This window comes from Tasmannia lanceolata, unplaced genomic scaffold (genome assembly GCF_043159265.1).
Source record: "Tasmannia lanceolata isolate RefF3 unplaced genomic scaffold, GAP_Taslan_0.1 ptg000037l, whole genome shotgun sequence".
Classification (NCBI taxonomy): domain Eukaryota; kingdom Viridiplantae; phylum Streptophyta; class Magnoliopsida; order Canellales; family Winteraceae; genus Tasmannia; species Tasmannia lanceolata.
The window spans coordinates 28411388-28432643 of record NW_027518714.1 but is presented as its reverse complement, the minus strand read 5'-3'; the positions used below and the strand labels follow the sequence as shown (position 1 = coordinate 28432643).

At 40.4% G+C, this 21256-nt stretch overlaps 1 protein-coding gene across 1 annotated transcript in view; it reads left to right on the top strand.

Moving 5' to 3' along the window:
• Nucleotides 1-20945, top strand: part of BIO2 (Radical SAM superfamily protein) — a 46579-nt gene extending 25634 nt beyond the window's left edge. Inside the window, exon 6 of the mRNA XM_077371267.1 lies at nucleotides 20440-20945. Within this exon, the coding sequence (XP_077227382.1) occupies nucleotides 20440-20742 (303 nt within the window). The 3' untranslated portion in view covers nucleotides 20743-20945. The remainder of the gene's footprint in view (nucleotides 1-20439) is intronic.
• The last annotated feature ends 311 nt before the right edge of the window (nucleotides 20946-21256 follow it).

The window sequence follows — 21256 nt, the reverse complement described above, 5'->3', positions numbered from 1 at the left end:
CGAATTTCCGCCAGGACCGAAACCGAAATTTATGCTGGAATTTTAAAATTTTCGTGGAAATTTCGGTATTGGCTGAGGCCAAAACCGAAACCCTATATTGTTTACTTCTTATAGACAAGCAGAAATAAAACCCAGGGGCTGGCAATCCAATGTTTTGAATTACAGGGGGGTGGGGGTAATAGGAGTGGAACCTAGGATTTGGTATCAAGGACTGGCTCTAAATTTAGATTTGGCCAGGAGGCAATTGACAATCTGGTATGTGTGACAATCGAGTATGCATGGAACTGGATCTTGAAAGACAGGAAGCAGTTTCTGGTCAATTCAGAGGGATTGCTGCATCATCGAGGGGAGAATGTTGATTCTTATAATGTATCATAATCAAGGCTTGGATGATATTTTTTTAACAGTTGAGGGGATGAGTGAATTTAACCAATGAAGAGGGTGAAAGATTCTTGATGTTTTACACGAATCAGATGAGATGATCGCGAAATGATGAGCTGGCTTTGGTGTCTATCTATGAAATTGAGTATATTACCATCTCACACCTAGTAGCAGGGGGACCAAACGGATATTAGAGGCCAAACATGAAAGAATTAGCGAATTGGTAGAGAACCACTTTATGAAGGCTTGTAGAACGTTGGGGCTATCCTTTGTCGGAATGGAAAGTGAGGCGTTTTTTCTCATGAATGTGTGAATACAAGACAAACGTTCTAGATTGCCTAAAAATTCACCAGGAAAGGGATCCAATAACTTTGCTAAAGAGGCCATGCTCCAAATCAATCTCAATTATGATATGACTTAATTTAATTGAGGACCCTTAGGAGGCTGATCCATAAGTTGCAGAAGAATGACTTGGGTGGGAATCATCTTCAACTAGTTGTTATCCCGTGAAGCTGTTTAGTTGGAATGTGAGGGGATTGGGAACCCTTGAGAAAAAGGCCCTTATGATACTTTAATTTTCCAACATAAACATTCGACCTTTTGTTTCCAAGAAGCAAAAAATGATGGGTGTTTTGGTGAAACTTTCAAGAGAAATGAGTTGTGTTCGTCTGAGACTCGAGAACGGCAAACAACGCTAAGATGGCTCCCGAGGCGAAGATCTGCAACCTACAAGCAAGGAAGAGACTTCATAAAGCCGTCGAAGTTTGGACTCCGAGGAGGCTTTCCGATGCCTAAGTCAGAAAGGGCAATAGATACGGACTGAGCTTTCTACGAGCTCAGTGAAAGCAAAGGAATGAATGTGATTGAATTCGTACCTTTGAGGCTTGGTCCCCTTTTTATACAGTAAGAGTCCCCAACCAATTATGAAAGTTACCTCTCGGGTCCCTCTTTCGATTAGCTGGCTTTCCTGGAATTTCGGTTTCCATGATTATCCTTTGGTGGCTGTGAATTTAAGCTGTAGTTTTAGTGTTTCTAGGGCTTCTAAAAGATTTGTGAAGTTACCCTTTTACCCTCTCCAGCCTTTTAGTCTATGAATGCCACATGTCGGCCTTTGATTGGGTGCTGATTTTTACCCTCAACACATGCCCCCACTTCCTTTGGTTGTCCTGGGCCAAGGAAGTTGTTTTGGCACCTCGACCTCTGCAGGTCGGCTTGCTGGCAGCAATTGGTCCAATATGGCTATCTTCCAGGTCGGCTACGACATGTTGGCGAAGTTACCCTCTTCCTGAAGGGCTTTCACCTCGGCTTGCATAGCTCGGTTTCTTGTCTGTCATCAGGCTAAGAATGATGGTTCCACCCCGGCCTGCTTAGCTCTGTCAAGGTCTCTGACTGCACAAGTTGACAACTGTAGCTCAGATTGCTTAGCTTCAGATGCTCCCACCTAAGCCAATGCAATTCAGTTGAAATTTCTTGTTGAAGTTGAAGTAGCTTGGCCGAGGCAGTTTGATATCTCGAGTCTTTTTATGTGGGAATCACTTTTAGGTTGGACATAAGCATGGTTTTATCTTTTAGTGGCAGATCGGCCGACCAATGTAGCTCGGTATCTCTGACCTTGACGAACCAATAGTTGCCTTCTACTCGGATTTGGGAGGATCTGATGTTGATACGCCGAGTTGGTCTTTGTTGGTGCTTACGTCGTTCAAGCTTCTCAGATTCAAGTGAATTCGAGGTAGACTGGTTGAGGTGTTCCTATGCACGTTGGGACTGATTTTCCCGACCTGGTCTATTCGAGCTGTTTGGTCTATTATGCCTTTGAAATGGTTTGACTAGGCTGGCGGTCTTGCCTTGCTGAAGCTTATGACTCTTTCACGGGCTATCTATTCTGCTTGGCTTTGATGGGATCCAAGCTAATTTGACCGAGCTTGTGCTTCTGAGGTTTGTGTTGGGGGTAAAAAACAACGCCCAATCAGAGGCCGACATGTGGCATTCACCGACGCAAAAGCCGGAGAGGGTAAAAGGATAACTTCACAGCTCTTCTAGAAGCCCTATAAACCCTACAACTATAGCCGCCAAAGGATAATCTTGGAAACCAAAATTCCTGGGAAGCTAGCCAATCGGGAGAGAGTCCATGAGAGGTAACTTTCCTAATTTGGTAGGGACTCTTTCTCTATAAAAGCGGGATTAAGGCTCAAAGGTACGAATCCAATTCCATTCATTCCCTAGCTTTTACTGAGCCCATAGAGAGCTCAGTTCGTATTTGTTGCCCTTTATGACTTAAGCATCGGAGAGCGTCCCCAGAATCCTAACTTTTGTGGTTTTCTAATGTCTCTTCCTTGCATGCAGGTTGTAGATCTTCGTCCCATGAGCCATCTCAATGTTGTTCGCCGTTTGAGAGCCTCAGTACATATTTTAGCAGCAACAGGTTGCAAAATGAGTTTTAGGTTATCCTCTTTTGGTTCACTTGGGGTTTTTGATAGTATTTTAGTTGTTCGAGACGAGGCAATGTTTGTCTTGGAGGAAGAGATTATTGGTGTCTTTGCAGAGTAAGGTTTTAAATTTCGGTTTCGGTTTCAATTTCGGTCGCTCTTGCCTCTGCCATCTCAGGACGGATTGAAGATCTGCAAGCAGAGGGGACCCAAAGGACTTGTAGGGACCCTAAAGGTTAGGCAAAGCAGGTTGATGATAGCTCAGAAGATTCAAGGAGCCGGGAATCGTTCTCGGACGACTTCAAAGATATGTTATCGATGGGGATGTATTTGGGATTGAATATGAGGAAGATTTGTGGGCAACCAAAGACATGTTTCTCGCAATGAAGGCAAGAGATAAGGAAGAGAAGAAGGCAAGAGAAAAAGAACTTGAAATGAAGATTGGAGAAGATGTTTAAGTAATTAATTTAGGAGAAGGGTATTATTGACCTTTCCTCAGTAGAGTGCCTGAGGGGGGGGTAATGAAGTTCTGATTTGATCTGGTGGCTTTTGTTGAAATCTCAGGATTTGGGTTGTAGGATAAGTAGAGAGTAAATTCCATCCATAATCTTTAAAGATATCTATTGTTTAATAGCAATGTGATTTGCCAGCCATAGCTTGAGAGATTCGTTCTTTCGCTTAGCTTTTCTTGTCTGGATACTCTAGCTTTACTATTTTTCTTGGAATTCTACCTGGAAGTTTTAGAAGCTCAGGATGCAAGTCTGGTAGTTGTAGAAGTTTGAAGCTTTGGTAATCTTCAGAAATCTCAGTTTACCTATAGTTTCGAGAAGTGCTTGTTTAGGAGAACCAGAATTAGGTGCAGTTCAAAAAGGTACAGACAAAAGTTTTGAAAGAATGCTAGGGAAAATGTAAAGAAGGGATACTTTAGAATAGAGGAAAGGAATAGTTGGTGTTTTTTTGCAATTTATTTTGGCTATTTTTGAATTGCCTTCGGGTATGCCCGTGCCAATTCATCTTAATATTTTGTATTGCAGGTAGGGACTCCTGGTCCCGAATGCTATCTGAATATTAATGAAATTGGTCATTTAAAAAAAAATTGATCTTCCTCTAGGGGGTGCGGTTCACATGGGAAATGAACTAGAGTAAAAGTCGCTTGGATTGATTTTTTATCTATCTTCTACAGAGTGGTTTTTGATCTATTGGGGATTGAGTTTGGGCAGCTTGAAGAGGCTTTTAAGATGAGGTTAGAAAGTCATTATAGTGTGGAGGAATTTAAGAAAGCTTTGTTCTCTATGAAAGGAGATAGAGTTTTGGGGCTTGATGAATGATGTTTGGCATTTTTTCACGTGGGGTGGGATTTAGTGGCAGAGCCAGGATTTATACGTTAGGGGGGCAAAATAAGATAATATATTTAATCCCAAAAAACATTACATTGTTAATGAAAACTTACTACAACTGTCCTCGACGAGTCTTCATGTTCTGAAAGCAATGCATGATTGTTTCATTATCAATGCTACAAAATATATCCTTTTCAATGAAAGTAATCAAACTATCAGTCATCCATTGATCTGCCATCCGATTCCGTAATTGACTCTTTACTATCTTCATGCCAGAAAAAACTCTCTCGACTATAGCTATTCCAACTGGTAGAATTAAAACCAAAGTAACAAGCGTATAAATTAGTGGGTACAAAATATCTCTTCTTGTCTCAACCATTCTCTTCGCAAGATCACTAATTCCTTTCAATTTGGAGAACTCAATGTTGTCTTTCATATCCATGATATATTTTTCTAGCTGATTATCAAGTAACAAAAGTTGAATTTGAGAGAACTCAACTGGGTAGAATTCAGCAAGACGAACCAATTTGTGCTTATCAAAATGCAGAGAACAAATCACTTGGATTTAAGCATGCCATACACGAAAGCAACTCGGTATTTGTCATAGTGAAACGATCATTCAGCTCATTAAGTTGCTTATCAATAACATGATAAAACAACTCGATACGGTAATGATGTATGTTCTTCTTTTCTTCTATATTTCGCCGAGATCGCCCTCGAGCAACAAACATATCATCCATATTGGGGACAACTATATTCTGTTTGTCACAAAATATAGAAACCTCTTTCAATAAAGTATCAAACACTTCCTCAATTCGCATAGCCTCCAGTCGCCGCATAGCTATTTTAACCAAGATCATAGCATTCACAATTTCTTAATCTCTTTTCTACAAGGCTTGAGATAATTCATTTGTAATTCCCAATATATTTTTCATCAAGTGAATTAAATATGAAATCAAAAGACTGCAATGAATCTAATAGTATGCCAGCTTCACCTCTTTGATCACTCATTACATTGCTTTTTGCAACAATGTCAAGCACATCAGAAATAGAAGAGAATATACCAATCAAGCTTAACAAGGTATAATAATATGAGCCCCATCGTGTATCACCCGGTCGTTTGAGACTAGTTTCTTGATTTTGACCTCGACCACTTGAAAGTTCACTATTTTCAAGTGGATTAAACACTTTGATTGTTTGTTTCTCTTGAAGAAGATTATGGCGTTTGCATGAGACTCTAATAACATTTGCAACATTATTGATCAAAGTGAAGAGAGTATCAATGTTCCCATTATATTTGGCTGTAGCAATAAGAGCCAATCGGAGTTGATGTGCAAAGCAGTGAATATAAAAGGCATATGGATTTTTTTTTTAAAATCAATGCTTTGAGACCATTAAACTCACCCTTCATATTACTAGCTCCATCATAACCTTGTCTACGTACTCTTGATATACTGAGTCCATGCTTCACAAATATTTCTTTAAGAGTCGCCTTAAGTGATAAAGCACTAGTATTGGCAACATGTACAATGTCTAAAAGACGCTCAACAACATTCCCTTTTTTATCCACATAACGTATTATAACAGCCATCTGCTCTTTAATTGAAACATCTCGAGCTTCATCAATTAAGATAGAGAACAATGCATCTCCAAGATATTTCATAATGACTTTGGCGGTTTAGAGTGCACAAGCATGGACAATATCTTTTTGAATATCTGGCGCTGTCAGTTTGAAATTTTCAGGAGCATTATCTAAAGTCACCCTTCTAATTTCCTCATTATTGTCCCGAAGAAATTCAAGAATCTCTATGAAATTTCCCCGACTAATAGAATCATTAGACTCATCATGACCACGAAAAGCTAAGCCCTGCTGAAGAAGAAATCTAGCACAGTTAATAGAACAATTCAATCGGACTCTATAGTCAATTCGACTTTGATCTGTCTGCCTCTGTAAGACTGTTTGGATTTGTTGTCACTGATTCATTAAACTTTGACAATTTCTCCAAGCTTGATTATGAGCATTGTTAGGACCTCCAATGTGTTCATCAAATTTTCCTTTTTTCTTTCAATTGGTAAATCCTTTAACAACAAAAGCATCACAACTACCGGCATGTTGTTTACTGTCTGGTTTGACAAGATAACAACACAAACAAAATGCCGTATCTTTGACAATGCTATATTCTAACCATGTAGAATACTCTGTAAACCAAAGTAAAAACAAACCGTCTTGGATATTTCCTAAATGATGTTTGTGGAAAAGCATCCAAACGAGGTTGACATGGCCCCCTATGCAAATATTCTCATCGAACTTCATCCCTTATATTAGGGTGATAGCTCGTGATTGGCTTCCTTAAGCCAGGGTCCGCAGGAAGATTTATGAAATCAAGGTCCGAAGAGCTTTCTTTCAAACTATCTCTCTCATTGGCAATGTTTTCTTTCTTTTGAGTAGAGGGTATTGGTTCTACTGCATCCGTAGTTGATTTTCTTTTAAAGTACCTATCCATAACTGGTTCAAAAATAAAAGTTAATTTCTACGAAACCAATATGATCTCACAATCATATAATCTTTAAGAAACGAATATGATCTCACAATTGTCCGTACCGTATAAAACCCCTAAATCAGACATAAATCCAAAGCATTTTATCTTTCTTCTTTATATTTATCAAACATAAATTAGACAAAATTTCTACTAGGGTTTTATTAGAAATATCTAGGGTTTGAAAAAATGAATCCAAAGTATTTTATCATACATTCATACATAAATCCCAATCACAGAAATAGCATAAAGTGGTAACTAGGGCAAATCTCATTAATCAAACATAAGTTAGACATAATTTCTAGGGTTTTATTAGAAATATCTAGGGACTACAGACTATAGAAAAATAGTAGCCAATCCTATGGTTCTATGACTTCTATCTAAGTTAAAATTATCCAAGCAGGTTAGTGAATCTCTGGAACAGCTTATCCAAGGAATTTGATCTCCACGGATAAAAGCCCAAGGCTAAAATGATTCAGTTTGATTATGCAAATGTCAACAATTCAAGTTAGGTGAAACCATGGTTTAAAATTTCGGTTTCGGTAACCGTTCGGACCCCACCGAAATTTCGGTTCAAAATTTGGTAATTTGGTTCGGAATTCCGGACCAAATTTCCGGAAAATAAAAATAAATAATGGCATTTAATCGAAATTTCGGTCCGAAACTTGGTAAATGGCGAAAAATGAAATTTCAGAAAATTTCGGTTTCGGTCCCCACAGAAATCGGTCTGAAATTTCGGACAGAAATTTCGGATTTTGGTCGAAATTTAAAACCATGGGTGAAACACAACAGGAGGAGCTGTTTCAATATAAAGGGGCTATTATTAGGGGTGTGCACTATTCGGTTTTAACCGAACGAACCGACCGAACCGAATTATATTTCGGTTTCGGTTTCGGTTATTTTTATTTCGGTTTCGGTTTCGGTTAATAAATCTTGTATTTTTCGGTTATCGGTTTCGGTTTCGGTTTAAACAACAAATTATTCGGTTAGACCGAAAAACCGAATTGTATTAGTTCAGTTGTACAAAAATTATTTCGGTTCTGCAGTCCAATAATGCCCTTGCATAAAATAATGCTCTTACATGTTACACCTAACACCCCATTTTTTAATCTTACATACCATTTTATATATATTTTTTCTTTCTTCTTTGTTTGCTATAGAACTGACATCTGACGAGAGTACACCATTTGTATATTATAAGTTATAACACCCCCATTTTTTAATCTTGCATATTATTTTATATATATTCTTTGTGTCTTCTTTGTCAACTAAGACCTGATATCTGACATAGAGAGGATAGAGACAAGAGAATTTGAAATTCAGTTTATCTACTATAATAGTATGATAAGCGGGAAGCGTTTTTTTTAGTGCTGACAGCTGCTGCGACGTGGCACTCCTCTCTCCCCACACGCAAGTATTACCAAATCCTTATTCCTACACAACTCTTCATGTATATTACGAAAGCCTTTATTCCCTATCTATCTACACGACTCTTCATCCCCAAAAATCAGCCATTCCAGGTACTTTAATCGTCATTTTTTCCTTTATTCCTACAAAACTCTTCATCTGTATTACCAAAGCCTTCCCTAAAAATCAGCCACAATCCCTTTAAATCATCGATTTTTTCTTCCAATCCCAGGCGTCACTTTTCCTATTTTCTTTTCATCCTTAAATCAACAACGATCGAATTTTCTTCTCTTCCGGCCAAGAATCATCATCTCCGGCAAGGTTGCCGGAATCCGGCTGGTCTTGTAATAAATACTTCAACTTGTTTTCTCATTCTCAACAGTCTACAGAAACAAATTCGGTTTTAACCGAACTAACCGATTAACCGAATTACAAATTCGGTTTCGGTTAGGTTCAGTTAAATATAATTTCGGTTTCGGTTTCGGTTAACGATTTAAGCTAACCGAATTTATTTCGGTTATTAATTTTGGGGTTATTCGGTTCGGTTAAAACCGAATGAACACCCCTAGGTATTATCATCTATTCAATGTGGAGTTTTTCCATGTTTATGGTGCTGCCTAATGGGAAGAGAAACAATTAGCAAAAAATAAAATAAAATAAAATAAATTATCTTAGAAAGCAAATATTGCTTAAGTGGGCCCATATTCTTGGATGATCCGAATCGTTCATCTATTGGGCCCCACTTAAACAGGCCGTGGTGAGAAATCATTTGCATAGAATGATCCTAATCCACTATTGTGGATCACAAACTCGAACCCAAACTAAGCAGACAGATGAATCGAGTAACATAGGTATATAGACTATGTATTGGTTGCAATGAAAATTTTTTCCATGGAATTTTAGTTTATCAAGTGGTGAGAGAGGACGAGGGAGGGTGGGACTAGAGAGAGCATGAGTGTGGAGAGGGTTAGAAAAATGCTGAAAAACAATGTAAGGAAAAACAGAATCAAAATACAATTTTTCCCCAATGTTTTAGCCACTTCTTACCCTCTCCCCGGTCATGAGATCTCAAATCTCTTCATCTCCCACCCTCCCTAGCCCTCTCTCACCACTTGATTAACTAATATACCATGAAAAAAAAATCATGGTTGCCAGACTAGGGCAAATCTCATCAATCAACCTTTAGAAATATAAAAAAGAAAAAAAAAGGAAAAATAGCTCTTACCTTCTTCTTCTTCTTGGCGTGGGAGTGGCCGAGGAAGTCGAACGGCGTGGGACGGTGGGAGTTGCCGAGTGAGAGGGGCGAGCAGCTTCCAGGGAGAGAAAGGAAAAAAGAACAGTGATTTTTTTTTACTGTGAAGTGAAGTCTAGGGTTTACATTTATGTTTTAACTTTTCAACTGTTGGAAATACTTTTCCTAGAAAAGCATAGAAAAGCTTTTCCAAAACTGTTAAAAAGTACTTTTTTCTAGTTTTTTTTTTTTTTTTTTCAACTCATGGGGGGCAGCTGCCCCCCTTATTCTATACGTGGCTCCGCCCTGGTGGGATTGAATCAAATGGGATTTGATGGTACTATTCGAAACTTTTTATGAGGCGGAATGCCTGACTGATTTTCTTCAAAATTTTGTCCAAAAGTCAGAAGGAGGGGGGCGGGGGAGGGGGGATTTTATTTCAAAATTGTAGAGAGCCTCATTCAAGTTCGACAGATTCTCCATGGTGCTCTAATTGCTAATGAATGTGTGGAGTATTTCCATAGTAGTGGGAGAAAAAGGGTTATTTGCAAAGTGGATATAGAGAATGCATATGATAGGGTCACGACGGTTCTTCTGAATGGCTCACCTCATTTTTTTCTTTCTTTCAGACCTCTGTGGGTTTAGGTCATAGAGACCAGTTATCGCCTTTCCTCTTCACTATTATTGTGGACTACCTAAGTAGAAGTTGAAAAAAACTAGGTTGGTATGGTTCATTGAGGGATTCTAGGTCGGTACTGGAGAGATGAATATCATCCTCCTCCAATATGCAATGTTTAGTTGAAGATGATACCTTGCTGCTTAGTTGTGCAGAAGAGGATAAAGTTAAGAACCTTGAGGTGGTCTACGAAGCTATGAGGCTGTATTGCAGCATAGGACAAATTTCAGTAAGGATCTGTATGGTTCGAGGCATTTACCTCATAGAGTAGTTTTATTGGTAGTCAGCAGGGAGGAGACAAGCCTTGGATTTACCCGAAACTTACCTCGTAGAATAGTAGTAAGTAGTGTTTGGTTGTCAACCTTGTCGAGTAGTGGTAGGGAGTGCCATTACCAATATAGAGGAAGAAGAGAGAGAGGGAAGAGAGAGAAAGAAAGAGAAAAAGCATCATTTCCAAGAAATCCAAGCAAATTTGCACGTTTTTGTGGAATTTGGCTTGGATTTCTTTCGAAGGGGATGAGGGTGACACATCAGCTGACATGCAATTATTAAGCAAGAGACATCCCTGGTAGTCTCAAGGGATTTCAATGCTATATTGGCAATCAAACAAGGGGTTTTGCTGATGTGGCACCCAAATGGCAAGCAAAACCTAAGTCATCCCGGATTTTGTGCAACCAAACACACCTAAGTCTATGATGACGGGTATGAACTTGAGTCAGGAAAGTGCCCAGCTTCAAGTGTTCTCAGTTACAGGTGGATCAAATTCTGAAGTTCTACTTGCGACTGGTGTTACGTGTGGAGAGGCCTTCCAAATGGCTTTGGGATCCGGTTATTGAGCGTATTGAGAGGATACTTTCCTCCTTGAAAAAGAGCCTTCTATCTTTGGGGGGCAAGATTACTTTGATCAAATCCGTCCTTGCTAATCTTCCTGTGTGTTATATGTTGATCTTTAAATGCCCCATCTCTGTCATTAATAGAGTAAACCAACTTGAACAAAACTTTCTCTCTAATGACAAGATAGTAGGAAGCATCACCTGGCCAGTTATGACGTGGGTGTAGGTTTGTCGTCTCAAGAAAGAAGGTATCCCGTATCCTTGGGATCAGTATCTACGGGTGATGAATGGAGCATTGTTGGATAAGTGGTTGGGAGGGTTTGGAGAGGAAGGGATTCAGCTTTGGAGTGAGGATTGTTGGAAAGTTGACTCTCTCGATATGATCGTTACTGGGTGAGGATTCAATTCTGGTATGATCTTTAGGGTGGCTACCAATAAGCAGAGTAGTGTGGGTGACTCTTATAGTAGATAGCAAGGCGAGGTGGTTAGGAAGGTGCAATTTAGAAGACATTAATTTGACAGAGGTTGATTCAGATCCTTCTTTCATGCTGAGGCTTGATTTAGTGTTCATTAGAAGGTATGGTGAGGATAAATGCATTTGAATTTGGCCTACGGATGGAAAGTCCTCTATCCAGCCTTTCTATCACCTTCAGCCTCAGTCCAGCCTTTCTATCAACTTCCGGTTGCGACTCTTTTCCCATACCTGAATAGAAGAATTTGGAGTGCGCCTGCACTATATTTAGTGAATTTTTTTGGTGGACTGCCTACCTAGACAAGGGCTTGATTTTTTATTTTTCTTGAATGATGGACCATCTCCGTAGTTGTCATCGGATCATCAGTGAACTGCCTACCTAGACTAGGGCTTGATTTTTTTTTTTTTTGAATGATAGGCCATCTCCGTAATCGTCATCGAATCATCATCCATTGTGCCACGTGCCTTGCTATTGATGGGATGATGGGCCATCTCTTCATCAATTGCAGTTTTTCTAAAGAGATTTGGTCTGTCACTATGGGTATTTTTGGTGTGAGTTGATTTCTCCCAAATCACTTGGCAGATCTCTTTAAGGAACAACTCTTTGCATTGTGGCCTCCCAGAGGTCATATGGAATGTTTCTTTTCTCTCGGCCACCTAGGCGCATCTTCAAGGGTTCCTTTAGGATAATCCCACTCGATTCAACGACAAATCTTCTTGGGTTTGGTTCACTGGGCCGCGTTTCTTCCCGACTTTCGTGGTATTTTTGTCGTCCATTCAACGGTCTTGGGATGAGATCAAGATGAGCAAGATTTCGGTGGGCAAACCTGATGTGGATCCGTTAATATCAGCGATAGATCGAGTAGGAAATTAAAATTTCAACTTAAAGAGTTTAAGATCAAAGAAGTACCTAGCTCAATCGGACTCTCTGAATTTGTTTCCTTCTCAAACATTCACATTTCACTCGATCTTAGAGTTACTTCGGAACAAACACTGATAAGCGATGGAAGAACACAAAGAGTACTTATAGCTTGGATATTCAGGGTTACAAAAACAGTAGCAGAAATGGAAATTTGCAAAGAAGACAATTCGAGTTCCATGTTTGACTCTCAAACTGGAAACAAAAAAAGAGTGAAGAAATCTTACAATCCAGACCTTCTTCTACTCCTCTACTCGAACTCTAAATTGACACCACTCTCTCTCTCTCTCTCTCTCTCTCTCTCTCTCTCTCTCGCCACTCTAAATTCTCAGATTTCATCAGCCCTTCAAATGGAGACCCTCTCCTCTATTTATAGAGGGAGGTGGGATCCTTGAACCTATCAATGAATGCCACCTGTCAAAGAGACAGCTCAAGGACAGCCGTATTAGGCCACATATCAATACTACATGAGACTAGCAAGTGGTCCCTTGTGCCACATGTCAAGCCACATGTCAAGCACCTCTTTGACACATCCTCACCCTCCTTAGTCACTCTTATTACATTCTTGCCATAAACTATTTACAGATTATGCAAAACAGCCATACTAGCTATCTTTTGAAGCTTTAATCTTCAATCTTTCAGATCTTCTTAAAGTTTTAGGATGCTCCCTCTCATTCAAATATTCTTCTTCCTTTGCTTCAGCTATATCATGTAAGTCATGTAAGTCCATATCCTCATCATCCTCCCCTCCTTGTTTGGAGGTTGGCCTCAAGCTCAACTCGTCCTTGTGGGATGGAGTAAGGTGGCGAACGTTGAAAATGTTGGTAATACTCATATCGTTTGGTAAGTCTACTACATAAGCATTCTCCCCCAATTTTTCCAGAATTTGACATGGACCCACCTTTCGAGGTTGGAGCTTATGATAGCATTTTTAGGATATCTTTCCTTGGATAAGTATACCCAAACGAGATCCCCAATATTGAAATGAACTTCTCGACGGTGTTGATCAGCCCACTCTTTGGCTTTTTGATAGGATTTCTCAAGATTTTCCCTTACTTTAGAATGGATGGATTTGAGGTCTTCAAGTCTTTCCTGTCTTCTTGAAACTTGTTTCCCCATTGGGCAGAGGAAGAAGATCCAACGGCCCTTGTGGGTTGCTCCCATACACAATCTGAAAAGGAGAAAATCCAGTGGATCAATTCATCATTGAGTTAAACTCAAATTCGATCTTAAGGATTACAGAATCCCAACTTCCAAAACTTTTGATGCTACCGCGCAATAAGTTCCCAAGAGTCCGATTAACAACTTCTGTTTGGCCATCGGTCTGCGGATGGTAAGGAGAACTAAACTTCAGATCAGTTCCCAGCCTTTTCCAAAGACTTCGCCAAAAATGACTCACGAACTTTGAATCTCTATCAGAAGTGATAGTTCGTGGTATTCCATGGTGGCAGACAACCTCAGCAAAATAAAGATCAGCTATGCGACTAGCATCCATAGTTGTCTTACATGGAATGAAGCGAGCCATCTTGCTAAACCGATCAACTACAACAATAATACTGTCAAATCCTCTGGCGGTCTTTGGTAGCCCAAGAACGAAGTCCATGGAGACATCTCTCCAAGGTGCCTCTGGAATAGGAAGGGGAATGTATAGCCCAGCATTGGTAGAAGTCCCTTTAGCAGTTTGGCAAATATGACATCTTTGAACAAAAGTATTGACATCTTTGTCCAAGCCTGGCCAATAAAACTTCTCTTTCACCAACCAAGCTGTCTTTTCCTTACCAAAATGCCCTCGTTCATGAAGCTCCTTAATGACTAATGATCTCAGACAAGAATTAGGAAGGCAAAGGCTATTTCCTCGGAAAAGATACCCTTCTTGGATGAGAAATTCATCCGTTTTGCCCTCTTTTGTCATCTTCATAATAGGACCGAAGTACTCATCATTTGCCAGCTGATCTTTGACCAAGTCAAACCCCAACACTTCTATACTCATAATGCCTAGTAAGGAGTGGCGACGACTAAGGGCATCAGCTACTTTGTTCTGTATTCCAGACTTGTGTTTAATGGGAAAAGTGAATTCCTGTAGATAGGCAACCCATTTAGCATGACGGGTACTCAATTTCTGTTGCCCTTGTAAAAACTTAAGGGCCTGATGGTCGGAGAATAGAACAAACTCCCGTTGAATGAGATAATGCCGCCAATAGGTCAAAGCTCGGACTATAGCGAATAACTCCAAATCATAAGTAGAATACCGAAGTGATGCGCCTCCCATTTTTCACTATAATATCCCACTGGACGGTTAGCTTAGCTCAAAACTGCACCAACTTCCACTTTTGAAGCATCACAGTCTACTTCAAATATTTTGGTGAAATCAGGGAGTGCTAATACTGGAGCGCTGATTAGACACGTCTTTATTTCTTTAAAGGCTCTTTGGGCCCCTGGTGTCCACAAAAACTCGCCCTTCCGCATAAGGTCCGTAATAGGAGCCATAATCATACTGAACCGATGAATAAAGCGACAATAAAAACTGGCTGGACCATGAAAAGATCGTACCTCATGAATGTTTCGTGGGACCGGCCAATAAACTACGGCTGCTATCTTATCATCATCTGGGCGAATACCTTCTGCTGACACTTGATACCCAAGGAAAATGAGCTGTGGAGCCATCCACACGCACTTTTTGAAATTGGCAAATAGTTTCTCGTCTCTCAAGGTCTCCAACACGGGTCGGAGATGGTTCAAGTGATCTGCCTCACTCCGACTATATATGAGGATATCGTCAAAATAGACCACCACAAAGCTGCCAATGAAAGGGCGCAAAAGTTGGTTCATGACCCTCATGAACGTGCTGGGTGCGTTTGATAGCCCAAAAGGCATAACAAGCCATTCAAATAATCCCTCTCGGGTTTTAAAGGCCGTCTTCCACTCGTCACCCGGTCTAATGCGTATTTGATGATTGCCGCTCTTCAAATCGATCTTACAGAAGATTGTGGCCCCGCTCAGTTGATCCAACATATCATCCAATCGAGGAATAGGAAAACGATATCTAATCGTAATCCGATTAATGGCACGGCTATCGACACACATCCTCCAAGTGCCATCCTTCTTTGGCACAAGAAAAGCGGGCACTGCACAAGGACTAATGCTTTCCCTGATAAAACCCATTTTTAGTAACTCTTCCACTTGTCGACGAAGTTCTTCATGCGCTTTAGGAGACATGCGATAATGGGCCTTATTTGGGAGTACGGCTTCTGGGAGAAGGTCGATATGGTGTTGTACCTCTCTCATGGGAGGCAATTCAGGTGGAAGTGCTTGAGGAAAAACATCTTGGAATTCATCTATAACCTTCATGACCGTAGGGGATATTGTAGCCATACCTTCATCCACACTACCCACTGAAAAAGTTGTAACCACTAAGGCAAAGACAAATTCGGAATTCTGCATGACCTCTTCAAATTCGGATCTAGAGAGGCAAGTAATCCGTTTTTCTGTGGCCACCTTATGGACTTCTCCTTTTTGAGGCAAAAGAGTGACTTTTCTCCTGTCTTTGATAAAGGAGTAAATATTTTTCCGACCATCATAGTGAATGCTACGGTCATATTGCCAAGGCCGTCCTAAGAAAACATGGCATGCATCCATTGGGACGACGTCAAACCAAGTCTCATCGTGGAACTTCTCTCCTATAGAGAATGTTACGAAGCACCGATGTCTGACCCAAACCTCATTTCCTTGTTCAGCCATAAGAGCCGGTATGGTCTAGAATGTGGTTCCAATAGGAGGTTAAGCTTCTGTGTTGCCTCCTGTGAAATGACATTCTCACAACTGCCGGGGTCAATAATGAGAGTGCAAACTCTCCCATTGATTGTGCACTTAGTGGAGAAAATATCATGCCTAAGCCAGTCCTCCTCTGGTTTTGGTGCAAGGCACATCCTTCTTGTTACCAAACACTCCCCAAGGACATCTTCAGCTGAGAGAATATCCTCTTCCTCAACATTCTCTTCTGGGTGTAATGTCTCCTCAACATACTCTTCTTCCTCTTCTTCATGAGTAAAAAGTTGCTTTCGAGCTTCAGGACACTCATTAGAGTAGTGTCCCATAGCCTGACACCGAAAGCATTTAATATTGGCCCGAGTATTTTGAGGATGAGGTGGTGCCCCTGGACCACTAGTCTGGGATCTAGTAACAGGTCGTGGTGGTGCACTAGTGGAGGCCAAGGTGGGAGCCGCTCATGGAGGATTAGTGCTAGTAGGACGATTGGCCCTAGGCAAACTCATGGGTCCACCATAAGATGAATGGCTATATGAGCTCCGCCGTTGTGACTCTTCAATGGCGCGAGCCTTACTTTGGGCCTCGGTGACACTTGGCAAAGAGTGTGCCACTAAAGAATCATAGGTGGAAAGTCTCAGGCCGCTAATATAACGTGATACCAATTGTTCCTCGGTCTCTCGTAAATTATTACGTGCTACCAATTGTCGGAACTCATTGGTGTATTCACTCACAGTCCTTGGCCCTTGCACAAGCTTATGCAGGCGCTGATATAATTCGTGGCCAAAGTTATATGGCAAGAATTCTCGCCGTAGTTCCCTCCTCATCATCTCCCATGTAGAAATGGGTGGTTCTCTAAGTTGGCGCCATCGGAACTTCTCAGCTTGCCGCCAAGCCAAGGCACGCCCTCTCAAGCGTGTGGCCAATAAAATAATGACCCTATCGGCCGGTACATCGTTGAGCTCTAAGGTCTCCTCAACTGTGGCCTCCCAATCCAATAAATCCTCGGGTTCCCTCTCACCATCAAACTCTGGGATCTCTATTTTGATACCATTTTCCCACCGATTATCATGGCGAACAAATGGAGGGTCAGGATTAGCTGGAAACCGCCTTGGATGATTGGGACCTCCTCTGCCACGTCCCATAGGAATCCTAATTTCTTCCTCATCGTCCCCGGCATCCTCAAACCCCGGAGGTAGTGGAGGGGTTGGTGATTGCCCCCGTAAACTTATTCGGTCAATTTTTGCCGCTAACTCCTTTTGGTTAAGGGTTAAGGCCCGAAGTTGTTCCTCATGTCGACGTTCTAGCTGTTGAAACTGCTCTGTTTGGTGGTTTTCAATCTGTTGTAGCCGCTCCATCAATGCGGCAAATGAAGAATTAGGCAACTCCTCCTCAGGATCTGACACTGTTGTTCGTCGTGGTGCCATAAGATTCAGTGACTGAGTATGCTGCCAGTATTGGAATGGTAATAGCACTGCCTTGTCAAGGTAATCTTCTCCAGATCTAAAGAAGGCACAATTCAGAGTTGAAGAGTGACACAGAAAAGCTACAGAATTGAGAGATTTGAATATAGGTCCAAAGTGATGGATCTATTGAAGAGAAGTTTAGAGAGAAAAAAATTGCATTTCTAACAAGAGAGGATTTGTTAAAGACACAGCTTCAAACAATGTTCGCTACAATCTGAGATGCATATGCTCGTTCTAATGAAGAGGAAAAAAGAAAATTAGTAGAATTTGAGAGATGCTTCAATTCCACTAGAGAGAGGGACGAAGGAAACAAGATCCGAACAAAATTTCATGTTATGTGAACTAGTTGCTCTAGATCGCTGAAAGTAGTTAAAACAAACCAACCGGATCAAGGAAGAATGAGAATTCTCTTTTAATAGTGGCTTTGTGACAGATCTAATTTAGATCTAATAGAAATTGTGTAACACTCGATATATCCAGTGCTTAGGAATTCCAGGATCTGCAAAAGATCAAGATCTTTTGGCAAATTTAACTAAACAATACCTTCTTTTTTTTCTTAACACTCCTGATCCTTGCTGTAACTCAGAGAACTGAAGAATAAAAAACTAGATGTGAATGTTTTCACTGATTTGAGAGTGGAGTGTCATGCAAGAATCTCAAAATAGTGATCTATGAATTGCAAAATTCAAAAGAAGAATTTTCATTCTCTACTTCTAAACAAAATTTAGAATTAAAAGATAAACAGACACATTTAAAAACATGAAAATTTTAGAAGTTTGCTGGATTACTACAAGAAAACAAGAAACTAGATGGATCGGTGAGAAACAGATTTGGATCCACTTAGGAAAAACATAGATCTGTAGTACTTGGAACAAGATTAGGAAAACTGGATTAAGATAGAAAATTTACAGAGACTAGCAACAAAAACTATCAAACGAACACTTTAGGATCGGAGAGAAATAGGAATTTCTTCTCAACAAAGCTCTGATACCACGTCTGACGTGTGGATCCGTTAAAATCAGCGCTAGATCGAGTAGGAAATTAAAATTTCAACTTAAAGAGTTTAAGATCAAAGAAGTACCTAGCTCAATCGGACTCTCTGAATTTGTTTCCATCTCAAACATTCACATTTCACTCGATCTTAGAGTTACTTCGGAACAAAACACTGATAAGCGATGGAAGAACACAAAGAGTACTTATAGCTTGGATATTCAGGATTACAAAAACAGTAGCAGAAATGGAAATTTGCAAAGAAGACAATTCGAGTTCCATGTTTGACTCTCAAACTGGAAACAAAAAAAGAGTGAAGAAATCTTACAATCCAGACCTTCTTCTACTCCTCTACTCGAACTCTAAATTGATACCACTCTCTCTCTCTCTAAATTCTCAGATTTCATCAGCCCTTCAAATGGAGACCCTCTCCTCTATTTATAGAGGGAAGTGGGATCCTTGAACCGATCCTTGAACCTATCAATGGCTGCCACCTGTCAAAAAGACAGCTCAAGGACAGCTGTATTAGGCCACATATCAATGCTACATGAGACTAGCAAGTGGTCCCTGGTGCCACATGTAAGCACCTCTTTGACACATCCTTACCCTCCTTATTCACTCTTATTACATTCTTGCCATAAACTATTTACAGATTATGCAAAACAGCCATACTAGCTATCTTTTGAAGCTTTAATCTTCAATGTTTCAGATCTTCTTAAAGTTTTAGGATGCTCCCTCTCATTCAAATATTCTTCTTCCTTTGCTTCAGCTACATCATGTAAGTCATGTAAGTCCATATCCTCATCAAAACCTTCACCTAGGTCGTCCCTTCCCCTGCCTGGGTGTCTTAAGCTGAACTTTGATGGTTCTAGCTGGGGGAACCCATGTCCAGCTACTATTGGGGCGTCGGCGAATAAGATTTGCTGTGCTTATTCTGAGCCGATAGGAGAAAAGGACTCTAACGAAGTGCAAGTTCAGGCGCAATTGATTGGGATGAGGCATGTGGATATTTCTATTCTTGTTTCGCTTATTGTTCAAGACGACTTTCTTAGCATCGTTCATTGGTTAATGGATGCGAATTGCTAATCTTGGAGATTTGTGGAAGCAATTGAAGATGTTGGATTTAGTTGAGGGTCTAAAAAAAATATCCCAACAACACAACTGGGTTTGCGTGCAACTTCGAATAATACCACTATTTCTTTCTGACTGTATGGCACACACTGTTACACAATAACTCATTGATCCTTTTTTCCTGACTGTATGGCACACACTGTTACACTAACTCATTGATCCATCTTAAAGGGCTATCACCACCGCTCAACCTAGAGAACACCATTGCTCATGGTTACATTTGCAAAAGCTTTCCAGATCAACTTGGAGAATGCTCGCCTTTGCCATTCGGGGTACTATATAAGGACCGGTTTGTTCATCCAAGTAGCCGTCATCTAAGTTCCTTGCTGAAGACCTTCTAGCTACTGCTGCAGTTGCTGAAAATCCTCCATTTCCCTCCTAGAAAGTACCCCTGTTCAGTTTGGTGTCTGATTTTTCGCTGAAAGAATGTATTCTCCATCTGCGCAGCAACTCTCTATTCAATATTCTGGGTATTTTTGTTGAAGGGTCCCAAGACACTTAATGTGTCTCTTGGGTGACCTGATGAACTACTCTCCCTTCCTTACGACAAAGCAAATTATTCCAAATTTGCTATAGCATTGCAGTTTTGCATCATATAGATGGATAGTCAGCCAATCTGTTATTAAAGGGAGATGAACTACTCTATTTTTTGTTTGTTACATTTAAGCAATCTGCTTCTGTTGTAGCTGCAAGTTTCTGATTTGGTAAATTTATGAATTCGGATTGAGCTTTTACCATAAAATTGGGTCGGGTTCGGGTTCCATTTAATCTTTTAGCAAAATCTCAACCCGATTCGACCCAAGTTGTCAAACAAATTTTACTTTAAATTAGTGAAATATTGACCTTCTTCCTCAATTGCTTCTCTCTTCAGCCAGTTGAGATATGGGAAATGATTCGGATGATTGCAACTGCTCGGATTGTAATGCCGAAAGCAATGGTCAGACTATCAGCTGGGCGGGTTCGGTTCTCCATGCCGGAGCAAGCACTCTGCTTTCTTGCTGGTGCAAATTCCATCTTCACAGGCGAGAAGCTTTTGACAACACCCAACAATGATTTTGACGCTGATCAACTCATGTTTAAGGTGCTCGGACTCACCCCCAAAGCTCCAAGTTTTTCTCACGAAACGCCGGTCTTAGAAGAAGAGAGATGCGAAGCAGTCTCTAATTCGGGTTGAGACTAATGATTCAGCCAAAGTAGGGTTTTTTTTATGTAATTCTACCACCCTTTTCTAGCTTACCTTATTCAAACTTGGATGTTAGGTGGTATTCTATTGAATTGTTGTCGTATTTTTCTGCGGAGTAGAGAGATATCAATCTATTTCTTTTGGGAATACTTTGAGTAGGGTTTACTGAAATGGAAAAGGGGAAGAGTTTGGCATTTGAACCCCAAAATTTTAAATAAGTGTACGGGCCCACCATTTGCCAAAACCCACATGTGCTACAAAAGAAAGAGACAGAAGTGAGAAGCCCTTTATAAACCCCTACGAATTTTTCAGTTTCCAGTACAGGACTTAATGTTTGCTTTCGAGCACTTTTCAGGTCTTTCAAAAGCACCCATTCTTCGAATTAAAATATTCCTTTATTTCTAAAACCTTCTCAAAAACTTTTTTATTTTGAATGAGTGATTGAAATAAGAAAAAATTTATGAAGACTTGTGTCAGTGTTCTCCGAGACAGCCAAATTAATATG